The sequence below is a fragment of the Nyctereutes procyonoides genome, unplaced genomic scaffold (genome assembly GCF_905146905.1).
Source record: "Nyctereutes procyonoides isolate TBG_1078 unplaced genomic scaffold, NYPRO_anot_genome, whole genome shotgun sequence".
NCBI lineage: Eukaryota > Metazoa > Chordata > Mammalia > Carnivora > Canidae > Nyctereutes > Nyctereutes procyonoides.
Genome location: NW_026575043.1, coordinates 37,030,029 through 37,050,814, shown reverse-complemented (window position 1 = coordinate 37,050,814; position 20,786 = coordinate 37,030,029). Strand labels below are relative to the sequence as shown.

Here is a 20,786-nt window from a genome sequence, read left to right as displayed (position 1 = left end):
CAGCTTGATACCCTGCCTCCTATGATCAGCTACTTGTTTGTTTTTAAGAATTTTTTTTTTTTAGTAGGGCCATAAAAATTCCCATAAAACCCACTCTTGAGTCGTTACATTTAAGCAATGTATGTTGAGTGCACACTCGAGGATAAGTTGGTTCCTTATGAGATTTACTCAGTGTATAGAGTTTATTGAGCATGAACTACTTCAGAACATCTGCCAGTTGTTTTTGTTTTGTTTTGTTTTACTGTGGTAAAACAGACGTAACCTAAAATTTTACCATTCCAGCCATTTTTTAGTTCACAGTTCAGGGGCATTAAAGTACATTCACAGGGCAGCCCCGGTGGCGCAGCGGTTTGGCGCCGTCTGCAGCCCGGGGTGTGATCCTGGAGACCTGGGATCAGGTCCCGCATCGGGCTCCTTGCATGGAGCCTGCTTCTGCCTGTGTCTCTGCCTCTCTCTCTGTGTGTGTTTCTCATGAATAAATAAATAAATCTTTAAAACAACAACAACAACAAAAAAAAGTACATTCACAGTATTATGCAGCCATCACCACTGTCTGGTTCCTGAACTTTTCCTCACCCCAAAGGGAAACCCACATCCCCATTGGCAGTCACTCTGTATTCCCAGCCCCTGCCACCACTCATCTGCTCTCTGTCTCTGGATCTCACTGGTTTGGATACTGCATATAAATGGAGTCATGCAGTATGTGGCCTTTGTGTCTAGCTTTCTTCTAGCTAGACACAAAGAATGTTTCAAGATTTATCCACATTGTAACATGTACCAGTACTTCATTTTCTTTAATATCGTATTGTATGGACATACCACATTGTGTTTATTTTCTTCCTTGGTAGATGTTTGTTGCTCGGTTGTTTCCATATTTTGGCTATTGTGAATAATGCTGCTGTGAACATTCCTGTGCAGGTATTTGTTTCAACACCGGTGTTCACTTCTTTTAGATGTATGCCTAGAGTGGACGTGCTAGGTCACCTGACAGTTCTCTGTGTGACTTAGCGAGGAACTGCCACAGCAGCTACAGCATTTTACATTCCCATCAGCAGTGTGCAGTTCTCATTTCTTTACATCCTTGCCAGCACTTGTTACTCCATTTTGTAAAATAATGTGTGTCCTGTTGGGTATGAAGTGGTAGCTCTTGATGGTTTTATTTGCACTTCCTCCTGACTGATGGAGTTGAGTGTCTTCTTGTGTGCTGTTAGCCATCTGTCTGTCATCTCTGGAATAATGTCTGTTCACATCCTTTGCCCATTTTGCATTTGGGCAGTTGGGTTGTTTGTCTTTCAGTTGGGTTGTTGAGTTGTAGTTTGGTTTTTCATGGAAATTTTCAGATACCCCCTAAAGTAATGAAAGTGGAAAAGGGATCCTGTGCATACATCCCCCAGGCACAAGTCATTGCACACAGTCCTTGAACTCTCCACCCCCCACCTGGAGGTTTCCAGAACAATTCCCAGCTATTGAATGTCCTCTCACATTTAGTTTAAACTTCCCAGTTGAAGTATGGTTTTATAGTTGGTTTGCTAGAATTAAGGTCTAGATAAGGTTCACACATTGCATTTGGATAATATCCTTCTTTTAAGTCAATCTAGAAAATATACCCTCTACCCCACCCTCTCCCCTTCAGTTTATCTTCTTGAAGGAACTGGATCATGTATCTTACAGAACTACATCCCTGTGTTGTTCTCCCTGGTATAAGCTGAAGATAGCACTAGAAGTTAGATCTGATTCCAGTTTCAGTGTTTGGCAGAAACACCTCAGCTGTGGAGTTGTGTCCGGCTCTCCAAGTAGAGCAGAGCAGGACTGGTTCTCTCAGGTGGCACCAGCCACTTATCATTGTTGTTGCCAAGCAACGCGTTTCCATTTCTGCCAATCACTCTTGCTTCATTGTAATTCCTCCTCACAGGCACACTCCTTTGTCAGCTGTTTAATGGCTTTGCTGTCCAGTTTGGTCAGGAAAGTTCCATGTGGTGCTTGCTCCTCTCCCTTGATTTCCTAGCACTGGGGATCGTGAGTGGTTTCTAGCTGGGCTGAGTGTGCTTCTGTGAGCATCACCATGGACTCCAAATTTGACCTTTTCAACGTTCCCATCTGCTGCATTTGTACCCGTCAGTCTTCAAATCAGTGGTCCTGGCTCAGATCATCAGGAGACCTTTAAAGAAAATAATGTCCAGACAGCTGGGTCGGCCTCTGAGGTAGACCTGAGCATGCTGCTTTGAGAAGGCTTTGCAGGTGATTCTGTTGCACAACAAAGATGGAAGGTCCTTGTTGGAACCCCCTCTCTGACAAGGGGCATAAGATGCGGGGCCGGGTCCTCAGCATTGTCAACTCACCCTGGACTGTCTGCCCTGGCTTCCTTCCTTGCTCCCAATTTACCCCGTAGTTCCAACACCTGGACTTCATGATGAGCAAGGCTCACGGATGTGTGCTGCCTGCCCTCCCCTCCCCGGCTCTTTCCTCCCCTCCCCTGACCTAAAGCAAAGCTTGGCTAAACTTCATAAAGGAGACAGCACTAAAGTCCCCAGGGAAACACCTGAGTGGACCTGCCAGTTTACACCGAGGCAGCCTTGGGCACCAAGTAGGTTTTGCTTGTTAACTTCCAGAGTCTTCTGGGGCCTTCTGTATTTAACACTACCAGGAGTGGTAAATACTGTCTTTTGATGTCTTTCTGCCTCTATTTTATTTTATTTTATTTTATTTTATTTTATTTTATTTTAATTTTTTTTAAGTTTTTATTTATTCATGACAGAGAGAGAGAGAGGCAGAGACACAGGCAGAGAGAGAAGCAGGCTCCATGCCGGGAGCCTGACATGGGACTCCATCCCAGGTCTCCGGGATCACACCCCGGGCCGAAGGCGGCGCCAAACCACTGGGCCACCCGGGCTGCCCAATCTCTCTCTCTTTTAGACATCACATCCCCTTTCCATACCACCCAGAAAAAGGTCCCCCCATCTACTTTTCAGATTTCCCTCCAGACCTTGCCCCCATGGTCTGGGGCTGAGGCAGTTGGGTAGGAGTTTTGTTTCTGATGCACTTGTACCTCTTGAAGGCTGGGCTGTGACCCCCCAGCAGGTGGCATTCCCAGCATCTTCAGTCATGGGAAGGACTCTGCCTCTCTGCCTGTGTTTGGGCCTGTGACACCACTGAGACGGGCCTAAGGAAATCGGTGTGAGCAGGAGGGTGAATCATGGTGTTTGGCTTCTTGCCCTATGCCCATAAAAGTGGCATTTCCTTAAATAGATCAGTACCTTAATAACTAAAGAACATGTGGTATTTGGGGGTGTATTTTATGGCCCTTAATTAAACAGACAAATTAAAACATTTCTAAGATGTTTTATGACTTTTTTAATCTTTTTCTGTGGAGATTTGTGTAACGTTTTCTGTCTCTTTCCCCACCCCTCAGCGCTCAGTGTGTGCAAGGGCACATGAGAGTGGGGCCACCTGAAGGCCGCATCTGATCTTAAGTCCTAGGAGCAGGAGAGGGATTGTGGCTCAGCTCCAGAAGGAGCAAGTGGGAAACGCCCAGCCAGTCCTGTGGAGGGGTGGGAGGCGTTGGGCGATTTTATGAGTCTAGGTCTGTGTTTTTATGATAGTGGAAAGGACAGCAGATGGGCTTGTGAAGCAGGCCACGTCCATCTGCCCCATCAGATCTCTCAGTGGACATTTCCTGGATGGGAGGACGTGCGCCTCAGTTGAGTCTGTGCTGAAAGCTTTCTTGAACTTTTGTTCCTGCACATATCATAGCCCTCTTGTTCTTGTCCACCTAATCCAAACATAGACTTATCTGGAAGAGTAGAAAAGCCCTGAATTGACCTGAAAACCAAGTGCAAAATCTGAATTTATTAATTAGAAACTTGCATTATAATTCCTAGTATGTTCCATTGACTCTATTAAAAAGAAAATTATTTTCTTCCTAGAGAGCTTGGACCATTGCCTGTGAAGAATGAGCAGTAGAAAGTCCTTTCATTAGTGTGCATATTCACCTCAAAACATCATGTTTTGGGCTTTAAGAGTAGTTTATTTTAAAGGTATTGGGTGGCCTGCGGAAGAAGCTGTCTTGTGTAGGGGTGAGGCCCTTGACCCTGCCGCAGCCCTGCACTGATCTGCAGAGTGTAAATGGGTCCTTCTGTCCAGAGGGAAGTGCACATAGGCTTTACCATTACCATTAAAGACTCTCCTTAGGCATCGAAAATGCCACTTTTTAAAAATAAAGAGGCCACTCCTAGGCAACTTTGTGAGAGAAACATGTCAAAAAGCATATCTGTGAATGTCAAGACCATTACAGATAATTGAACTTTGTGATGAAGTGGCTTCTTAAACCTAAATTAATAGCTCCAGAGAAGCCAGGGGACCTTTCTGTCTTCCCGTCTGGATTTTCTAGCACTCTTTTTGGCCTCAGAGAACAAGCTTTGTTGTTTACATAGACTTTTCTCTGTTCAGTCTGCATTATTTCCTAGTAGTTTGTTTTTTTCAGCCCTGAGCATCAGAAACAATGAAACAAGAGGTAAGATGGGGAGCAGAGGGGGTGCAGGCCCTGCGCTGCTGTGGTGGCAGAGGCTGGCGGTGGTGGCAGCCTTCCCTGGGGCCTGCTTTCTCATTCTCAGCATTTTTCCACCTCCCTTGAGGCCCTGGCCTCATTTTCCCCCAAGGTCTCTCTGGAAGGCTGAGGAGGTGGAGGGATGGTGGCAGAGCACGCAGAGGTCTCACTTGGGTTCGGTACGGAGTGGCCTCTCTGTCCTCTGCTGGGTACAGCACCCAGACTGGCTCCCTCCAGCTGGGGGAAGAGCGACACCCGCCAGCCTGCCTGGGCTGGGACTTTGTTTTGATTTGGAAGTTTGGCTGTCAGGTACTTCAAAGTTAACTCCCCCTACCCTGGAACCCACGAAGCCATTGTTTCCTCATTGTTTAAATTTCTTTGGCATGTTTTGTAAATGAAGTCACTGCTCAGCCTGGAGGTTCCAGGCTTGAGGTTGGGTTTGTGTTGAGGAAGCTAGGGAAGGCTGGGGTTCCCACAGCTGGGGAGCTGGGGCGCAGTCGTTTCCTCTGGTGCAGGAGCCTTTGCCTCGTGGTGTGGGGAGGCCAGGCACGTAGGCGGCTCTGCCAGACACCCGCCTTTCAGCTGGAGAGGGGGCTGCAGCGGCAGGAAATGGAGATTTGTTTTCCTCCAGAAATGAATGTGGCCTCTGGGGGCAAGGGTTGAGAGTCCTCAGCAGCCACATGTTGCCGTTTGCCTTGCACAGGGCTTGGACACGTTGATAAGAAGCTGCTTGCCCTGCCATCCATGCAATGGTACGCTGTGCCCTCGGCTCTTCGATCAGGGTGCTTGTCATGAGATCTAGTTGGGATGCTAGGAGGAGCCTGGACGGGCTTTGGACAAGCCTGAGTTTGAATAACCACGTAGATCAGCTCTGGAACCTGGGCCTCCTTGAGCCCCAGCCTTCTTACCTAAAACTGCTCCTGGGTAATGGAATTAAAATGACACCCTGTCCTCCCTGCTGCCAGCCCAGCACCTTGGACAGGTCACTTCCCTTCGCTGGTTCCAATTTCCTCCCAGATGGCACGGAGGCCCCTGGCTGGCTGCTTCCTGAGATTCAGATGAGATGAAAGAGGCCAGTTTGCTATGGCAGCAATCAGCAGTGACTGTCGGACACCTCTGGTTGCATGGCGCCCTCGCAGGAGGGGTGACTATCATCGTCCACTGTCGAGAATGAGACAGGAATGCTTGTTTGGACTGTGTCTTCACACCAGGAAGTGTGAGGACTACAGCCTGGAGGCAGGGAGGACCTGCAGGCCCTGGGGGGGGGGTTGGTGGGCTTCGTGGGCTTGGTGGGCTTGATCTTAGAGGCCGAGTCAGATGGCCCTGAAAGCTTACTGAGACCTTCCCTGTGACTCTTGCCAGGTTTGCATCCTTTTGTGCTTTAATCTGGTAATTTTTCTCACCACAGTTTATGAACAATGCTTTCAGGCCAGATAGGCGAGACCGTCCACCTCAGATAATCAGGTTACAGAGGGGAAATGACCTCTGGAATAACTGCCCACAGAGCTGCTGCCTTTTTGAAGACTTGTGTTTGAGTAGAAGCCCCCCACACAGGGCAGCATTCTGAGTGTCTGCAGTCAGGGGTCAGACCAATCATTTTGATGATGAAGCTGATGAAAAGTTCAGCCCTGTGCACTTCCACACTCCTTGCTGCTTTTGTAAGGGGACTGACGGAGCACTGGGAGTCTGGACTGAGGCTGTCATCCTGGAAGGGCCACTTGCCAGCCCGGTTCTATCCTCCCCACCTGCCTCTTGTCCATGAGTCCCAGGTCCCCTACTTGGCAGGAGGAGCTGACAGCTTGAAAACCTGGGGTGAGGGATTGCAGAGTTTTTAAACTCTATGCATACGCATAGTATTTGTGTTGCTGTGATCACGTGTCCCCGGGAGTAGTGGGAACCTGTATCCAGGAGTGGGTGGTTTGCCTTCTCTAATAAAACGTGGGCTTTCCCAGCCCCTAGGAGCTGACCGTTGATGCAGTTGAAGTCTGTGCGAAGGAAACTGGGGCCGCAAACAAGAGATATTTGGGAAGTGCCCTCTTGCTCAGTTTGTGGCATTTATATAAAATGTGTGAGTTTCCAAAATTTAACTGTGGAGTTTCAACTTTAAAAGAATTCTTGCAAATAAGGGTAACGGCTACTTATCAGCCAAACTGCTATCAATTAGTCAGCTATTGTGAATATGTTACTTTTATAGTTGCAAGTAATTTACTATGAATGTGGAAAGTAGGAGGAAGTCCAGGTGGTCTGCGGAGCAGCTCTTTGGGAAAGCACAGAGCCCCAGCGTGCATTGGCTCCCAGCGTCTCCTAAGGCAAGAAAGCAGCTGTTGACGTCCTCAGAACACACAGGTTTTGATGGACTGTAAATCTGTGCCTCGAGCCCTAACAGGGGAGGTCAGGCAGAATCATAACTTCTTAACATAGGACCTCTGCTCCCCACGGTCCCACGAGGCTGCTGAGCTGCCAGATGAGCTCCCTGCACCCACGGTCCTTCCGTGAGGGGGAGATGGCAGTGACCTGGGGGTGTGGGCAACTGCTGAAAAGGCTGCCTGTCCGTCTTGGGACGTGGCCCCCTTAGCCCACTGTGCCTTCTCCAGAGCCTCCCCTGCCTGGGGTTCGGAGGCCATGTGGCACTGAGGCCTCCTTCCCGTCCTCAGCATGCTCCTGAAAAGATCACAAGGTGTGTTACTTACATGTTTCTTTCTTTTCCTTCAGAATATTGACATTACAAACTTCAGCAGCAGCTGGAATGACGGGCTGGCCTTCTGTGCTCTCCTGCATACGTACCTTCCGGCTCACATTCCGTATCAAGAGCTGAACAGCCAAGATAAGGTAGGCTGGCTGTGAAACAGCCCACCCCCTGGCGTCCTTACCACACAAGAGAGGCAGGTCCTTACAGCAGCAGGGCCCCACCATAGTGCTGGCTCACAGCGGCCTCGTCCCAGCTTGGTCTTATTATGGGATTGAGTTATTTGTGCTGAGCCAGCCCAGTCTGCAGTCAGGGGTAGGTCACAGTGTCCTGACCTATCTTGTGTGGGACATTTAGTGGGTTCAGCATTCCCCAGGTTACTACATTCCCAGTGGGACTGGCCAGCCTTCCTGGATGATGACATTTAGGATGGGGGGTTTACCAAGAACTGGCCGCCTAAGGCAGGAGCGGTCTGGGTAGTGCTTCCCACATCAGGCCAGCCTCCTGCCAGCCTGCTGTAGTCCAGTCCAAGTGTCTCACTGAGGGAGCTGCCCGGGGACAGGGTTGGGGACAGGATCGGGGACAGCCCCTGTCCAGATGGGTGCTGGGAGAGGTCCCAGGCCTGAGCCCTTCTGTGGTCTGCTCTTGCCTTCAGATAACACTTGAAGATGCCCCCCCCCTTCCCCTGGGGAGAGAGCTCCCCTGACAGGCGTTTCTGATCAACTTTTGGGGTCTGGGTCCAGGCGGTTCAGGACTAATGTATTGAAAGTCCCCTTTTGCACAGTGAGGAAAGAACGAGTGTGTAGAGACTGCTCCATGGCAGGTCACAGGAGGAGCGGGTAGGTCCTGCAGAGAGGCAGTCTGGGTCGATGGGGGGGGTCCAGGGGCTCCGCTGTAGGGCTGTTCTGGTACCAAATGGAAGTGGCTGTCACCTTGCCTAGCATCATGAGTGGCGAAAGTTGCCTTCTCCTGATCTTGCTCGTCCATTCTGGTCACACAGTTTCTTTTACAGCGAAGGAACTTCACGCTGGCCTTCCAGGCAGCTGAGAGCGTCGGCATCAAATCCACACTGGTGAGTCACTGACAGGGCCCCTCCTTTTTGTTAGGAAGAGTTTCCTTCTCATTAAGGGAGATCCGGGTGGTGTGGGGGCCTGATGATCAGGAGGCTGCTGGGTGGCGAAGGGGGTGCATGCAGGCCCTGGTTAGCCGAGCGAGTGTCCTGTCGATGGGGCACAGGCAGGGCTTACCTCAGTCCTCTGGGTGTTTCGTGCCTCACATGAAGCACCCTGAGATGGGTAGTGTCATCCTGACCACGGCCCCGGCAACTCTGACTTCTTTAGAGTCACCTTTTTTTAGTTGAATCCTGGATTCAGAAGAAAAATGCTAACCAGTTTATAAAAGTCATTGTCAGAGGCACATTCCCACAGGTGTGTCTGCCTTTTGTCAAAGTAGAGGGAGAGGGGAGGTGAGTGGGGCAAGGAAGGAGGCACTAGAGGCCGAGCGGGGGCTCCTGCACTTCATGGGGGCTGTGGCAAACGCTGCTCACAGTGCGAGAAAGGAGTTGTGGAAAGCCTACGTGTTTCAGGGTCGTCAGGCCTCTGCTCAGTAGCTCACAACAGACGTGCTCTTCTGTCAGCTTTCGCCTCATCACGGTGTCCAGATGCAAAGCCAGTCCTTCCACACCCAGTGACACTTACTTTATGTAAACTCGGTACTGCGGTGTCAGCCAGGGACGCGCAGCCCGGGGAGTCCCGCAGAGTGAGAGCTCCACGGGGCCAGGTCACTGAGCCCAGGCACCCCTCACCTGACTTAACAGCTGGGTGGCTTTGAAGAAGTGTTTACATTCGTATTCACCCCATAGGAGTGTTCCCGTAGAGTTCCAGAAGTGTATCTTCTGACTTGATAGAAGAAATAGGCTTGTTTAGGGTGGCCTCTGTTCAGTTGTACAGAGAGAAAGAGAAGTTCCCATTATTGGAATGTTTTCTGGATTCTGGGTATTTTACAACACCTGTAAAGTTCCAACATAAAAAAAGTAGGCCATTTCCCCACCCTACAAAACTTTTAGTCAGGATCGTATATTGAACAAACATGTTTTCTTTTTTCTGTACCAAGTCACCAGTGGGTGGCCTATTCCATCCTGCTGGTTGTGGCCTCACCCGTGGAACCTCTCAGAGCAGTGCCTTGGAGCATGGCTCCCCTGGAAAGTCACAGATGTTCTTCAGCAGCAGTGGTCTCTCTGGGGGGCTTCCCAGTCCCATATCCAAGTCCTGGGTTTCCCACGTTCATTTTCATCAGCTGCATCTCACAGAGGACTGTTACTCTGCAGGATACAATTAGAGAATAGTGTCTTTGATGATTTCAGATGGTTGCCATGGTGAAGGGCATTGGAAAACTGAGTTCTGGGAGCCCTGGGCCCACAGAGACCCTCCTAGGACAGAGACTGGGGTGAGGGAGGCTCTCAGAAGCCAAGAAAAGAGGCAGGCAGGGAACAAGGCTCCAGAGAAAATGACAACCAGCTTGGGAGGGCCGTGGCCAGAGACAGGGGTGCCGTAGGGTGGGGGTCGGGGCAGGGCTTGGGCACAGACAGGCATCTTAGGGACTGTGTGGACACTTAACGGGCACACTTGGTAGCAATGGAGCAAACATCTTGGCCGGGCCTTTGGCGGGTATGATCAGCTTGGTCTGGAGTCGGAGGCCCTGACTGGTGCCAGGGCCTGTGCAGCTGTCAGGGAGCTTGTCAGGGTGGGCCCCGATGTGACCCGGGATTCTAACCTGGTTCTTTCCTTCTCCACCAGGACATTAATGAAATGGTGCGGACCGAGCGGCCTGACTGGCAGAGTGTGATGCTCTATGTGACGGCGATCTACAAGTACTTCGAAACCTGAGCACGCCAGAAGGAGGACTCTTCCCCGTTACCAAGTGACACCAACACCATTAGCTATGCACCCCGTAAAGCTTTCAGCGACTCTCTGGGCTGCCCTGCAGCGTGTGAGCCTTCAGCCAGGGACTCTGAGTCAGGAGAACTCGGGCCTCCATGGCCCATGGCTCACGGCTGGCTCCTCGCACTCAACCCGTCCGGCCACAGGTCGGTGTGGGCCCAGCGCACATCACACATGCTGTTTGCCACCAGGGTCTTTCTCTGAAGGGAATATCGAACTACATTAGTGCTGTGGGGTGGGAAACCCAGCTCACGCATAACTGAACTTGGGGAAGGGGTGAAATTATGTGGGCAGCTCACAGGGAGTTAGTGAAAGCTTTAGCCACAGCTCTTCTCGACTACTCGCCAGCACAGGGTCTGTCACCCGTGAGAACCAGACAGGAAACTCGACGTCTGGCAGAGGCGCCCCACGAGCAGGCTGCGGGCCTGGACGTGGGCTTGCTTTCAAGGGGTGCATCACTACAGCAGTGGGACGGGACTGTCCTGGCCCACATGACCTAGGTGTTTGCAACTTGAGCTAACAGATTGCAACTCGAGTTCCCGGCTGGCAGGTCCGCCGCTGCTGAATGGTTGGTTTTGTGGCCGGGGCCGTCAACAGGAAGCAGCCCCAGGGGACCCCTTGCTGCCGCGCCGCGGACCTGTCCTTCAGCCCGGAAGGGGCTTGGAAACCCAGCTCTGGCTTTAATTTAGGTTTCTGGACAAAAGAATTGGTCAAAAGGAGTTCTAGTTAAAATGTTTTTCTCTTATGAGCAATATTGGGGGGAAATAGCCCCTGTTCTGTTAGTACCAAAGTTAAATCATTTTAGTAAATCTAGAGATAAAACACAAAATCTGGACATTAGCATGTCGTGAAAGCCAGAAATGAAGTCAGAGAGCTGAACAGCTGGAGGGAGCCCAGCAGGGTAATTTAAAGTCACTGCATCACTCAGAACAAACCCTCCTGGGCAAGAATTTAAGGAAGTGCCTTAAGTCTCCTTGCATGGGTACACCGGCCAGAGGGTCTTGGAGGCCGCCACGACCACAGCCACAGCAGGTGGTGTCAGGGCGCAGCCCAGCGATGGAGTTGCTCTCCTGCCACGCCACCCTCCGGGTTCCACATAACGGGCAGCCACAGCAGCACCCCTTCCGTGCGGTGGAACCAAAGCCTTATTACGAGGGATTCTGGGGAGATGACTCTCAGGTTGGGACTCAGCCCTTCTTGGGAACAGGGAGCCCACGTCTCACGTGCGCCTAAAACTGGTTTGAACAGTGTCAAGACTTGTTGCTTCTAGAATACAGCGTGTTTGGCACCGGCAAAGTAGCATGAGGAAGAGCTGCCACCAGCGGAAGCAGGATCGCTGCCCCCACCACAGGATGCAAGGAAGGCTGCCCAGCCAGCACGTGGGCCAGAGGGTTCTGCATTCAAGCATGATGTTCTAGACTAGGAGTTTGACGTGTCTGTAGCCTAGGAAAGAATGTGTTCATTGTGAAATGGGCTGTGTGTGTGTGTGTGTGTGTGTGTGTGTGTGTGGCCTGCTGGCCCATAGCCCCTGGCTGGCTGGTAAGTGCCCATCAGCCCTGCCCAGATGCCTAACCTGGCAGCTCTGGCTGCTGCCCTAACTGGAGGCTTTTTGTGAAATGCCTGTTTTCAGCTAAGGCGGGAGAGGCTCAGTGAGCAGAACCCAGCCCCAGAGCGCACGGGAAAACCCTGGCGGGGACCTGTCCCCATCCTCCCTGACCGGGTTCTGTTCTGGCCTCTCTTGCTCCATTGACAGTTGCCGTGCTATCAGACAAGGGACTGTTAGGTGTTTTTCACACGTCTCCGCTCGGTCTTCCCGAGTCCCACTGTTGCTCTCATTTGCCCTCATGGAAGCCTCCGTTCCTGATTGCACCCAGTGTGTCTGGTCTGTGGCCATGTTTTTGTTTATTTATTATTGTTGGGGGGGGGGTTGCTTTTTTGTCCTATGAAGGAGAAGACTTTCCCGGGTCTGCGGTTCACACATCTGTCCCTTCCTAGCCAAGTGAGCCAGCCCTGGCAGCTCCTCATGGGGGACATGGGGCAGTGCCCACAAGGCTGCCATTGGGGCCAGTGACGGGAGAGGGCGGCCACAGGGAGTTTCTGGACCAGGCCCAACCTGTTCAAGGGGCCCATCTCTGCCTCCCTGATAAGCTGTGCAGGCGAGCCTGGCTAGGCCACCTACATTTGCACGTGGGTCCGCAGGCAAGAAGGTTCTAGAAGCATAATTTCTTTTTCTAATAGGATCCTTTTAACACTATTGGCTTTATGGGATAATTCTAGATGGTCATATATACCTAAAAGTGCTACTGTGAGGTGCTTTTAGTCCAGTGGCACTTAACACGAAGCCTCCAGAAAGTCATTTTGCCTCTTCTCCCTTCAAGCACAAGCTTTACTGCAAAAGGGCCAGTTACATTTCTGTATCTCTGAACCACGGCCTTCTGCTGACTGACAGTACTTTTTAATTTTGTCCTATTAAATATTCTTGAATGTATTAAAATTGCTGAAACACATCAGGCGTGGGCTTTTCTGGCTCGACACGTCCAGCTGCCCCTCTGATATGGTATGAACAGGACCCCGGCCGCCTCTGGGACTGGCTATGGCAGGACAAGGGCACGTGAGCTGCGTGCCCTCTGGCCACCCCTCCCCTGCAGCTCCTGGCCCCGAATGTTGTGGGGGAGGGATCTGGGGGGGGGGGGGGCAGTGCTAGTGTCTGTTAGGTCCCGCCCCGGGCTGCCGCGCAGAGCTCCAGGCCAGATGCCCAGGCCTGAGACCCCAGAAGCGCTGCCCAGGCTCCCCCACGGGAACAGAAGCCCTGGCATTCCCCAGCGGTAGCCCAGACACGTGCTGTTGCGGGGAACGGAGGGGTGGCCACGGTTCCTTGAGGGGTTATTTTGTTTCTAACAGTGCATCATCTTGGAGATCGTTTTCAGAATATATAAAATTATAGAGGAAAAAAAATCGATAATTACACCACTCAGAGCAAGCAAACCGGTCAAGCCTTTATTTCTTGTGCATCTTGTGTGCAATGATTATGAATCCACAGAGCGCAGCCCAAGACAACACGGGGCCTTGTCACATTGCACATTACATGTCACCTGCTGAAGGGCCTGTGGGGCCACCCCTTGCTATCCGCTACGTGACCTAGGGGGCCTTTCCTGGGCCTGACCCCCTTCCCCGAGCTGGCGTCTGTCCAGTAACTCAGCTCACACTGGGGAGCCGGAGTTGAGACTGGCCTGGGAGAGCTGACAATCACGGGCAGCTACCAAGGCCAGGTTTCTGGGGTCACAGCACGGGAAAGTCTGTGCTGGGACTGGGTGTTTCCAGCTTCTCCCCATCCCCGGCTGTGAGGCCTGGGGCACTCGCTCAGACCCAGAGCTACTGCCCTTCGCTGGAGTGTATGGAGGTCGTCCTACGAGCCGCATGTTGGGCTCTGTGCAGGGGGCACCAGCACCGGGCACGGCGGCAGGAGGGGTACCTTCCCCAAACATCCCTCCGGCCTGTCTGTCATGCCAGCTGCCGTCAGAGGGGGTCCTTCCTAGCCCGACTTCCTGGCCTGCTCACAGCCTGGGGCTCACTGGGGCCACCGGGGTCTCTGCTTCCCTAGACATAGCGCTTCCCGTCCCAGGGCAGCACTGGGGGGGGGGGGAGTGGGGGGGGACTCTTCCCACCCTGACTTAGGGAAGGTCCTAGAACCCCTTTTGGGGAGAGTGGATGGCTTTAATGGGTGGAAGCAGGAGAGAAGATCCAGAAAGGATCTCACCCCCCTCCACAGCCTTGCAGGGCTGACGTCTTGGGCCTTAGGTGGCCCTGCCCTAGTGACACAGTGACCACCTCTTCGGCCCTATCCTTGCAGGGCTGCACTTCCCACACTCTTGGCTCGGCCTGAGTTCTGTTTTAGGTTGTCCTTTAAATGGGGGACAAGGCAGGTAGAAGGTAGACCGTGGATTCTAGTCGGGCTGCCCCAGGCTGTTGGGAAGGCAGGAGCCTGAGGGGGGGTGGGTAGTGCAGGACGCAGATGGGGCCTGGAGCGCCCCAGCGAGCTGGGGGGCTGGGAGGCAGGTGGGAGCACTGGGGGAGGGACATCACAGCCTGGAGCCAGACCCGGAGTGAGGAAAGGCCCCGGCGTCCCTGGAGGATACCTTCATTATTGAGTGTGTGCCTCTAGGCTCCTTAGGGGTCACCGTCCTGGGAGGAGGGCTGGGGGAGAGCACAGGACAGGCATGTCACCAGGACCCACTGGGCAGGAAGCAGGTTGCGCCCAGCAGGAGTTGGGATACCGGGGTTCCCCTACCCCCAGGTAGGACCAGCCTGCCACAGACTGGGCCCGTCCCACCTCTGCAATATGACAGGCCCCCAAGATGCCCCTCCTTGGTCCCTGCTACCAGACCTGCTCTTGAAGTGGGGGAGGGAAGCGGCCAGCGGGGCATGGGACAGGGATGCAGGGCGGCTGGTCTGCTGCTGGCAGCTGCTGCCTGCTGGTGCGTGCCCAGGCTCCCGGCTTAGAGCCGTTTGTAGGGTGGTGAGTGACCGACTCTGGCCCAGGGCCAGGCCCCACTTCTGCCTGAACCCCGTTCCCACATCTACCCAGATGTGCCCAGATCAGCTCAGAGGCAGAGCTCCTAGTGGGGCTGCTGGGTGGCCCCCAGAAGCTGGCGTGGGCTGGAGGGTCAGGGTTGCCCTTGGGCTGCTGTGCCTACAAATGGCTCGGGGAGCTTCCTCCACCATGACTCTGGCCTCTTGGGGCCTGCTTTAGTCTCCGTGTAGACTGGAGCCCTGCGAGGTCCCCCACTTCCTCAATCCCAGAGACCCAGGAAGTGTGTGGTTCCCCTCCCATTCAAAGGAGAAGTTGGTGAGTACTTTGGGGTGGCCTCGTTGGTTCACAGGATGCTGGCCCCCTACCCCAGGTGCTTGGTCCTGGGTCTCCCATTGCCTACCCCTCATGTGGCCCAGCTGGCTCCGAGCAAACGGTCAAGGTCCAGAGGCCACCAGGTGCATCCTGGACAGGAACGGAGCCTACGGGGCGTAGGCATGGGGTGGGGGGCGGTCTGAGAGCACAAATCTGGAGCAAGAGAAAGCCCAGCTGCCCCCATGGCCGGGCCTGAGGAGCCTGGGCTTGGACGGAAGTAAGGCCTGGCACCCAGAGCCCTCGAAGCCTGACCCGGGCTGGGCAGGGACACCAAAGCCCAGAGGTAGACAGTGGGGCCCGCCAGGGGCCTCCCCATGCCTGGGGACCAGCAGGCTGTGCCCCGCCCTCGGGGCTCCCTCGGGCCTGCCCAGGGGCCTCCCCTGTGGCCGAGACACCTGAGCTGTTCTCCAGGCTGAGAAGGGCACGACCCCGGAGGGGGTGCAACAAGGCCGACAGGGTGCTGGAGGGGCCCCGGTGTGGGAAGGCCGGGAGATGTGGGTCAACCATGACACGTCTGCGGGGGGGGGGGGGGGGGGGAGCAGGGTTTGTGCCGGGCCCTCCCCCGAGCCGCTTCCTGTCATTGCTGAACCGGACGCTCCTGGGTGTGTGTGCTGTCTAGGCAATGGCTTTACTGGGGACCTGGACAGAGGCACAGGACAGATGACACAAGACCATTGGAGCAGCTCCCTCTGCCTCTGGCTGGGGAAGGGCTGCCACGAGCCAGGGCTGGGGACCTGGTAGCCTGGGACGGTGGGCGGGGCCCCGGGGCCCCCAGGAGTTGGCTCTGGAGTGGAATCACCGCCTGCTCAGCCACCTCTGGCCTGAGGACACATGTAACCCACGCCGAGGAGTTGGGGGCTGGCAAGTGGCCCCCAGGAGCGAACTCAGGGCTCCAGCGCTTTGGCCCTAAGGACCAGCTGGAAAAAGGAACCTTCATTCCCTGGGAGTGGGGCCCGTGTGGTTGCAGACAGGTGCGTGCAGGGCCAGGTCATGTGTGGGGAGGACTGGGTGGGCGGGGAGCCGGGCCCCCGACTGCAAACGGCAGGCGAGAGACTCACAGGGGCCCACGCTGGGGGCTGGAGGGGCAAGCTCAACAACCACCCTCCCCGCCCACTTGCCCCATGAAACCCCACAGTCCCTTCTAGGCCCCCAGTGACTCAAGGCAGCTGTTTGCTTGCATGTTTGATGAGTGAGGACTTGAAGGATTATGGGCCCAACAGATGTGGGCAGGAGGCTTTGGTCTCCACTCCAGGAGTAGCTTATCCCACAAGCTGGTGCAGAAGCAAGGGGGGCAAGCCAAGGGCGCCCCCAGCCGACACCTCACAGTCAGACTCTGGCTCAGGAGGTGGCAGGGCAGAAACGACACAGTTCCGGCTCACTGTGAGGCAATGAGGACCTCAGGGCAGAGGGAAAGCCACAGCACCAGCACGCCCCTGTGGGCAGTCCCAGGGGCAGGGTCCTGCCTTGGGGGCGGGGGGGGGGGGGGGGGGGCTCCTCCCTTTAGTCCCCCATTACCCCTCACAGGAGGGCTACAGAGGCCTAGGCCGGGGCACGAGGGGCCATGGCAGGGGAGGGCCAGGCTGGAAAGGCCTCCGGATTCTTCCCAATTTGAGAAATCTCATCTGCACCTCAGCAACAGCTGGAGCTGTCCTGAGCCCTCCCCCCACCCCCACCCCCCCGTGCCCCGTGGCCTGTCCCAACACTGTGTATTAGGGAGCGTGGGGACCAGGGGGCAGGAGCCCAGGCTCAGGAAAGGGCTGGAGGCTGCTGGCAACGCAGGCCGAACCGGCAAGTGGTGGGTCGCCAGCTCCCGGCTCCGGCTGTGCCTGGGTGGCCGCCCCCCGCCCTGTCCTGCCCGCGGCCTGCACAAGCCCCTCTCCCGGCCGCCCCACGGGGCTCCCACGAGCCCTTGGCCACCGGGGGGCCCTGGCTGGCTGCTTCGCTTCCTCCTGCTGCGCCCGGAGCGGGGGCTACCGGCCTGCGCTGCTGCGAGGCTAGAAGGCGGGTGCCCTTCCATGGCTGGACGGGGGCCACTGGGAGGTTGCTCCCAACGTGGAGTCTCCAAAACGAGGTGCAGGGGGGACGGGAGGTGGATCCCCAGCCAAAGGGTCTGAGACTCCGGGTCAGCGGGTGGCGCAGAAGGCGGCTCCTTTTCACTTTGCTCAGGGAAGCGGTGGGGGCAGGTCCCACCTGGGCTCCAGAGGATTGGAGATCGGGAGCACAGAGCCTGGGCCGGGCAGTCAGAGGGGGTCCCTGGAACTTGGGGTCAGGCCCCTGGAGGCATCCCGGAGCTGGGGTACACCCCACCCCCTGGAGGGGTCCCTCCGGCCGAAAGCCTGGAAGAGCCAGGGAAGGAGGCTGCGCTTGAGTTCAGGACCGGGCCCGGAGACTCGAGGAGCAGCTGGGCCCCGGCACTTGCCAGATGACAGGGGGTCCCGGGGATGACACGCAGGCAGCACCCCAGCTGGGCGGCGGCGGCAGGGGAAGGAGCAGAGCCCCGGGGGCAGCAGGGCGGCAGGCAGCCCCGTCCCCGTCCCCGTCCCCGTCCCCGCAGGAAAGGGAGCGCGGCGGGGGCGGGGGCGGGGGCGGGGGCGGGGCGGCGGGACGAGGCGGCGGCCGTCGGCGCGCGGGGCGGCGCAGCAGGTGGCCACGCCGGGCCGGGCAGGGCTGCCGCGACGTCCCGCCGGCCTCCTCTCCCGCGCGCGCTCGGGCCTCGGTTTCCCCGCTCGGCGGGGCGGGGCGGGGACAGAGGGCCCGGAGGCCGCCTGCAGGGGGCGCCCGTGAACGAGGCGGCCGGAGCCGAGCCCGAGCCGCGGCGGAGACAGCGGGAGCCGGCGCGCGAGCGGCAGGTCAGCCGGGGTCTCGGGGCCGGGATCCCGGGGGTCGGGCGGGCGGCCGGCGCCGTCGGAGGCTGCGGGCCGGGGGGGACGGGAGGCTCGGCCCCCCCGGGCGCCCCCCGCCCCGCCCCTGTCTTCCCGCCACCGGGCCGGGGTCCGAGCTGCACCCCGCGCGGAGACGGCGCGGCGCGCGCAGGGGCGACTCGGGCCGGGCGCCACGTCTTCAGCCGGGCCGGGGTCCGCCCAGCCGGGACCGGAAGGTGCGCGGGGGCGGCGGGAGGGCGGGGGGCGCGAGAGCCCGACGGCCCGGGCGGCGGGACCCGCAGGTGGCGCGGGGGACACCCGTCGGGCCGTCTGGGCGCCCCGGGCCGGCCCCTGGGCGCGGCCAACCTTCCGGACGCGCCCGGCGCGGCGGGTCGGACCCAGGCGAGGGCGGGCTGCGCAGGTGGCGCGGCGGGGCGCGGAGGGGCGCGGAGGGGGCGCGGCGGGGCGCGGAGGGGCGCGGAGGGGGCGCGGGCGGCCTTCCGGGGCAGGGGTGGCGGGGCTCGGCATCCCCGTCCCGAAGCGTGGGGCGCGGCGAGGAGGGGAGTCAGCGGCTGGGCCGAGGCGGGCGCGTCCCGGGACCGTGGTGGCGGGACCCGGACTTGGGGGGGCGGGGGGGTGCCCGCCCCTGGCCCGGGCCGTCTGTCCGCCGGGCCGCCCCGAGCGGAGGTAGGAAAGGCGGGAATGGTGGCGGCCCTCGAGGGACTTGGGCGTCCATCCCGGAGGGTCAGGGAGGCGCCGCGGCCGGCGGAGCCCAGGTCCCTGCCTTCCCGGCACCGCTACGCCGCCTTAGACTTTAATTTTCCGGGCGTTAGAACGGGAGGAAGGGGAGGCGAGGCGGAGGCCGAGGGGAGCGGGGGACGGAGGAGACGCTGCAGAGCCTGGGCCTGGACGTGTGCGCCCCCCCCCCCGCGTCAGGCCGCCCCGTGGGCCGCGCTCCCTCCTTCGCAGGCCCCTTTCCACCCTGAGCTTGCCGCCGCCCGCCGCCCCCCGACTCGGGCTGCCTGCACTGCCAGCCCCTGCACCCTCCAGAACACGCCCCCGCCCCCCCCCCGTGGCTGCCCCGCTTGTCCCCACCGTGGGGTGGGCCGAGGAGGCTGTTGCGGGGTCAGGAGCCCCCTCTTCAGTCCCGCGCTGGCCGCTTCGGAGGCCGTGGCCTGGCTGGGGGGCTCCGCCCTGTGCGCCAGCAGGTCAGCGACCCAGCTCCTTGCCGAGGCTTGTCTGCAGGTAGTGGTGTCAACACCTTCCTGCTCTGTCCTCGCCCTTCAGGGTCTCCCTGCCTCTCCCCAGTTCCGGTGTCCCTGGGGCCGCCGCCCCACCGTCCCCGGCCCCTCAGTGCAGACCAGGCTCCGGGCTAGGCCAGCGTCTCGGTTCATAACCCCAGCGAAGCTGAGGGCAGCCCAGAGACGGGCGGCAGGCGACCGAAGGCTTTGGGCCAGCTCAGCCCTCAGGATGGTCTGCGAGGTGCAGGCCTCCCACACAGTGCTCCTGCCCCCTAGGAGCCCACAGCCCCCGGGGGGCAATGGCTGACCTCAAGGGCAACCCAGTGACAGCAGATTTCGGAGCCCAAACCTGGGTTCTGGTCTTGGGTCCTTGGCGCGCTCGCAGTCTCGTGCAACAAGCATGATGGAGTGGCAGTGCTGGGCTGTGACGCGGAGTCCACGAGAGGTGGGCACAAGACAGGCAGGTCAGAGCAGAGGACAGGTTGGCGTCCGTACTTGAGTGGGGGGGGTGGACCCCAGGGGAGCTGCGGTCCTGGTGGCATGGGGGGACACTGCAGGGGATCCCTGCGGGCAGAGGAGCATGGGGACTGGAGCCTGCTTGGCAGCAAGCGGTTGGCTTCAGGGCAGCACCCCGGGCGACATCTCGCCTGTCTCACTCCTGAGCTCCATCACCCCGTGAGCTGGGACTGCTAGCCTGACCATCTTGTGACCTTTGTCTCGTCTGTCACTGCTCAATCTGAGCACCAAGATGCGCAGAGGGGAGCTAGGGAAGGTGCGCAGAGGGACGGCCACAGCATGAAGTCGTCAGGGGCCGCAGAGGACACCGCTGCAGTCAGGTGCTGAGCCGGCCAAAGGAACGAGTGTCCCCCCCCCCCCCCCGGAAGGGGTCTGTGCCGGGGGAAGCATCACAGCCACAGAAGGGAGGGGTGACTTCGTCTTCCGGGGTATGGATGCAGTAGTTGGGGTGCGGAGCCTGAGGGCAGTACCTGGAGGTCCGCACTGTGCCAGGTGGGGAAGGGAAGTACGGAGCGAGGCTGCGGGGCAGGCGGAGGCCCCCCGGGGCCTGGGGGCTCTAGGTGGTACATTAGTGGCAGAGGTCCCCCACCCCTGCCTGCAGAATCATGAGAAGGGCCCCTGCGGCATGGGGTCCCCCGGACTATGCTGGAGACAGGTAAGTCTGCAGGAGGGGAAGACGGGGCTCCAGCTCTCCGGGGCCCCTCGGCCTTCTCCAACCAGGTCTGAGCCTCACACAGGCTGCAGTGTCTGCCCGGAGTCCCTCCCTGCGTCCTTCTCTCGTCCCTCTCGCTTTCCCTGTCCTCCAAGGCCCGCCCCGAGGGCCCCCCTCTGGGAAACCATCCAGATTGCCTTGCGCCCAGACCCTCTTCTGCAGGACGGCCGGTCTCAGAAGCTGCTGGGCAGGGGCTGGCGTGTCTTTCTGTGGCCCCCGCTTTGCTGCCCCCCCCCAGCTCTGCCCTGGAAGAAGGGCTGCCTTCCTGTGCCAGCCAGGGCGGGCAGCACCAGCCTGGGGCCTCTCCTGCTGTGGGGGCTGGTGGTCTCTGCCTGGCTCCACCTCCCGCCCCTCGCAGCCTTTGCAAACCGTGAACCAGGTACAG

The 20,786-nt window shown here is 57.8% G+C and overlaps 2 protein-coding genes across 6 annotated transcripts in view; both read left to right on the top strand.

The window, feature by feature from the left end:
- Window positions 1–12,675, top strand: part of SPECC1L (sperm antigen with calponin homology and coiled-coil domains 1 like) — a 132,443-nt gene extending 119,768 nt beyond the window's left edge. For all 5 annotated transcript variants that reach the window (XM_055322682.1, XM_055322683.1, XM_055322684.1 and 2 more), the window contains 3 exons: window positions 7,256–7,372; window positions 8,242–8,301; window positions 10,025–12,675. In XM_055322682.1, the coding sequence (XP_055178657.1) occupies window positions 7,256–7,372; window positions 8,242–8,301; window positions 10,025–10,114 (267 nt within the window). In that variant the 3' untranslated portion in view covers window positions 10,115–12,675. The remainder of the gene's footprint in view (window positions 1–7,255; window positions 7,373–8,241; window positions 8,302–10,024) is intronic.
- A 1,710-nt stretch (window positions 12,676–14,385) lies between these two features.
- On the top strand, window positions 14,386–19,480 carry LOC129508247 (translation initiation factor IF-2-like). The gene is made up of 3 exons (XM_055323256.1): window positions 14,386–14,462; window positions 17,626–18,353; window positions 18,474–19,480. Exons 1-3 carry the CDS (start codon window positions 14,386–14,388, stop codon window positions 19,478–19,480), a joined length of 1,812 nt encoding a protein of 603 aa, XP_055179231.1.
- The last annotated feature ends 1,306 nt before the right edge of the window (window positions 19,481–20,786 follow it).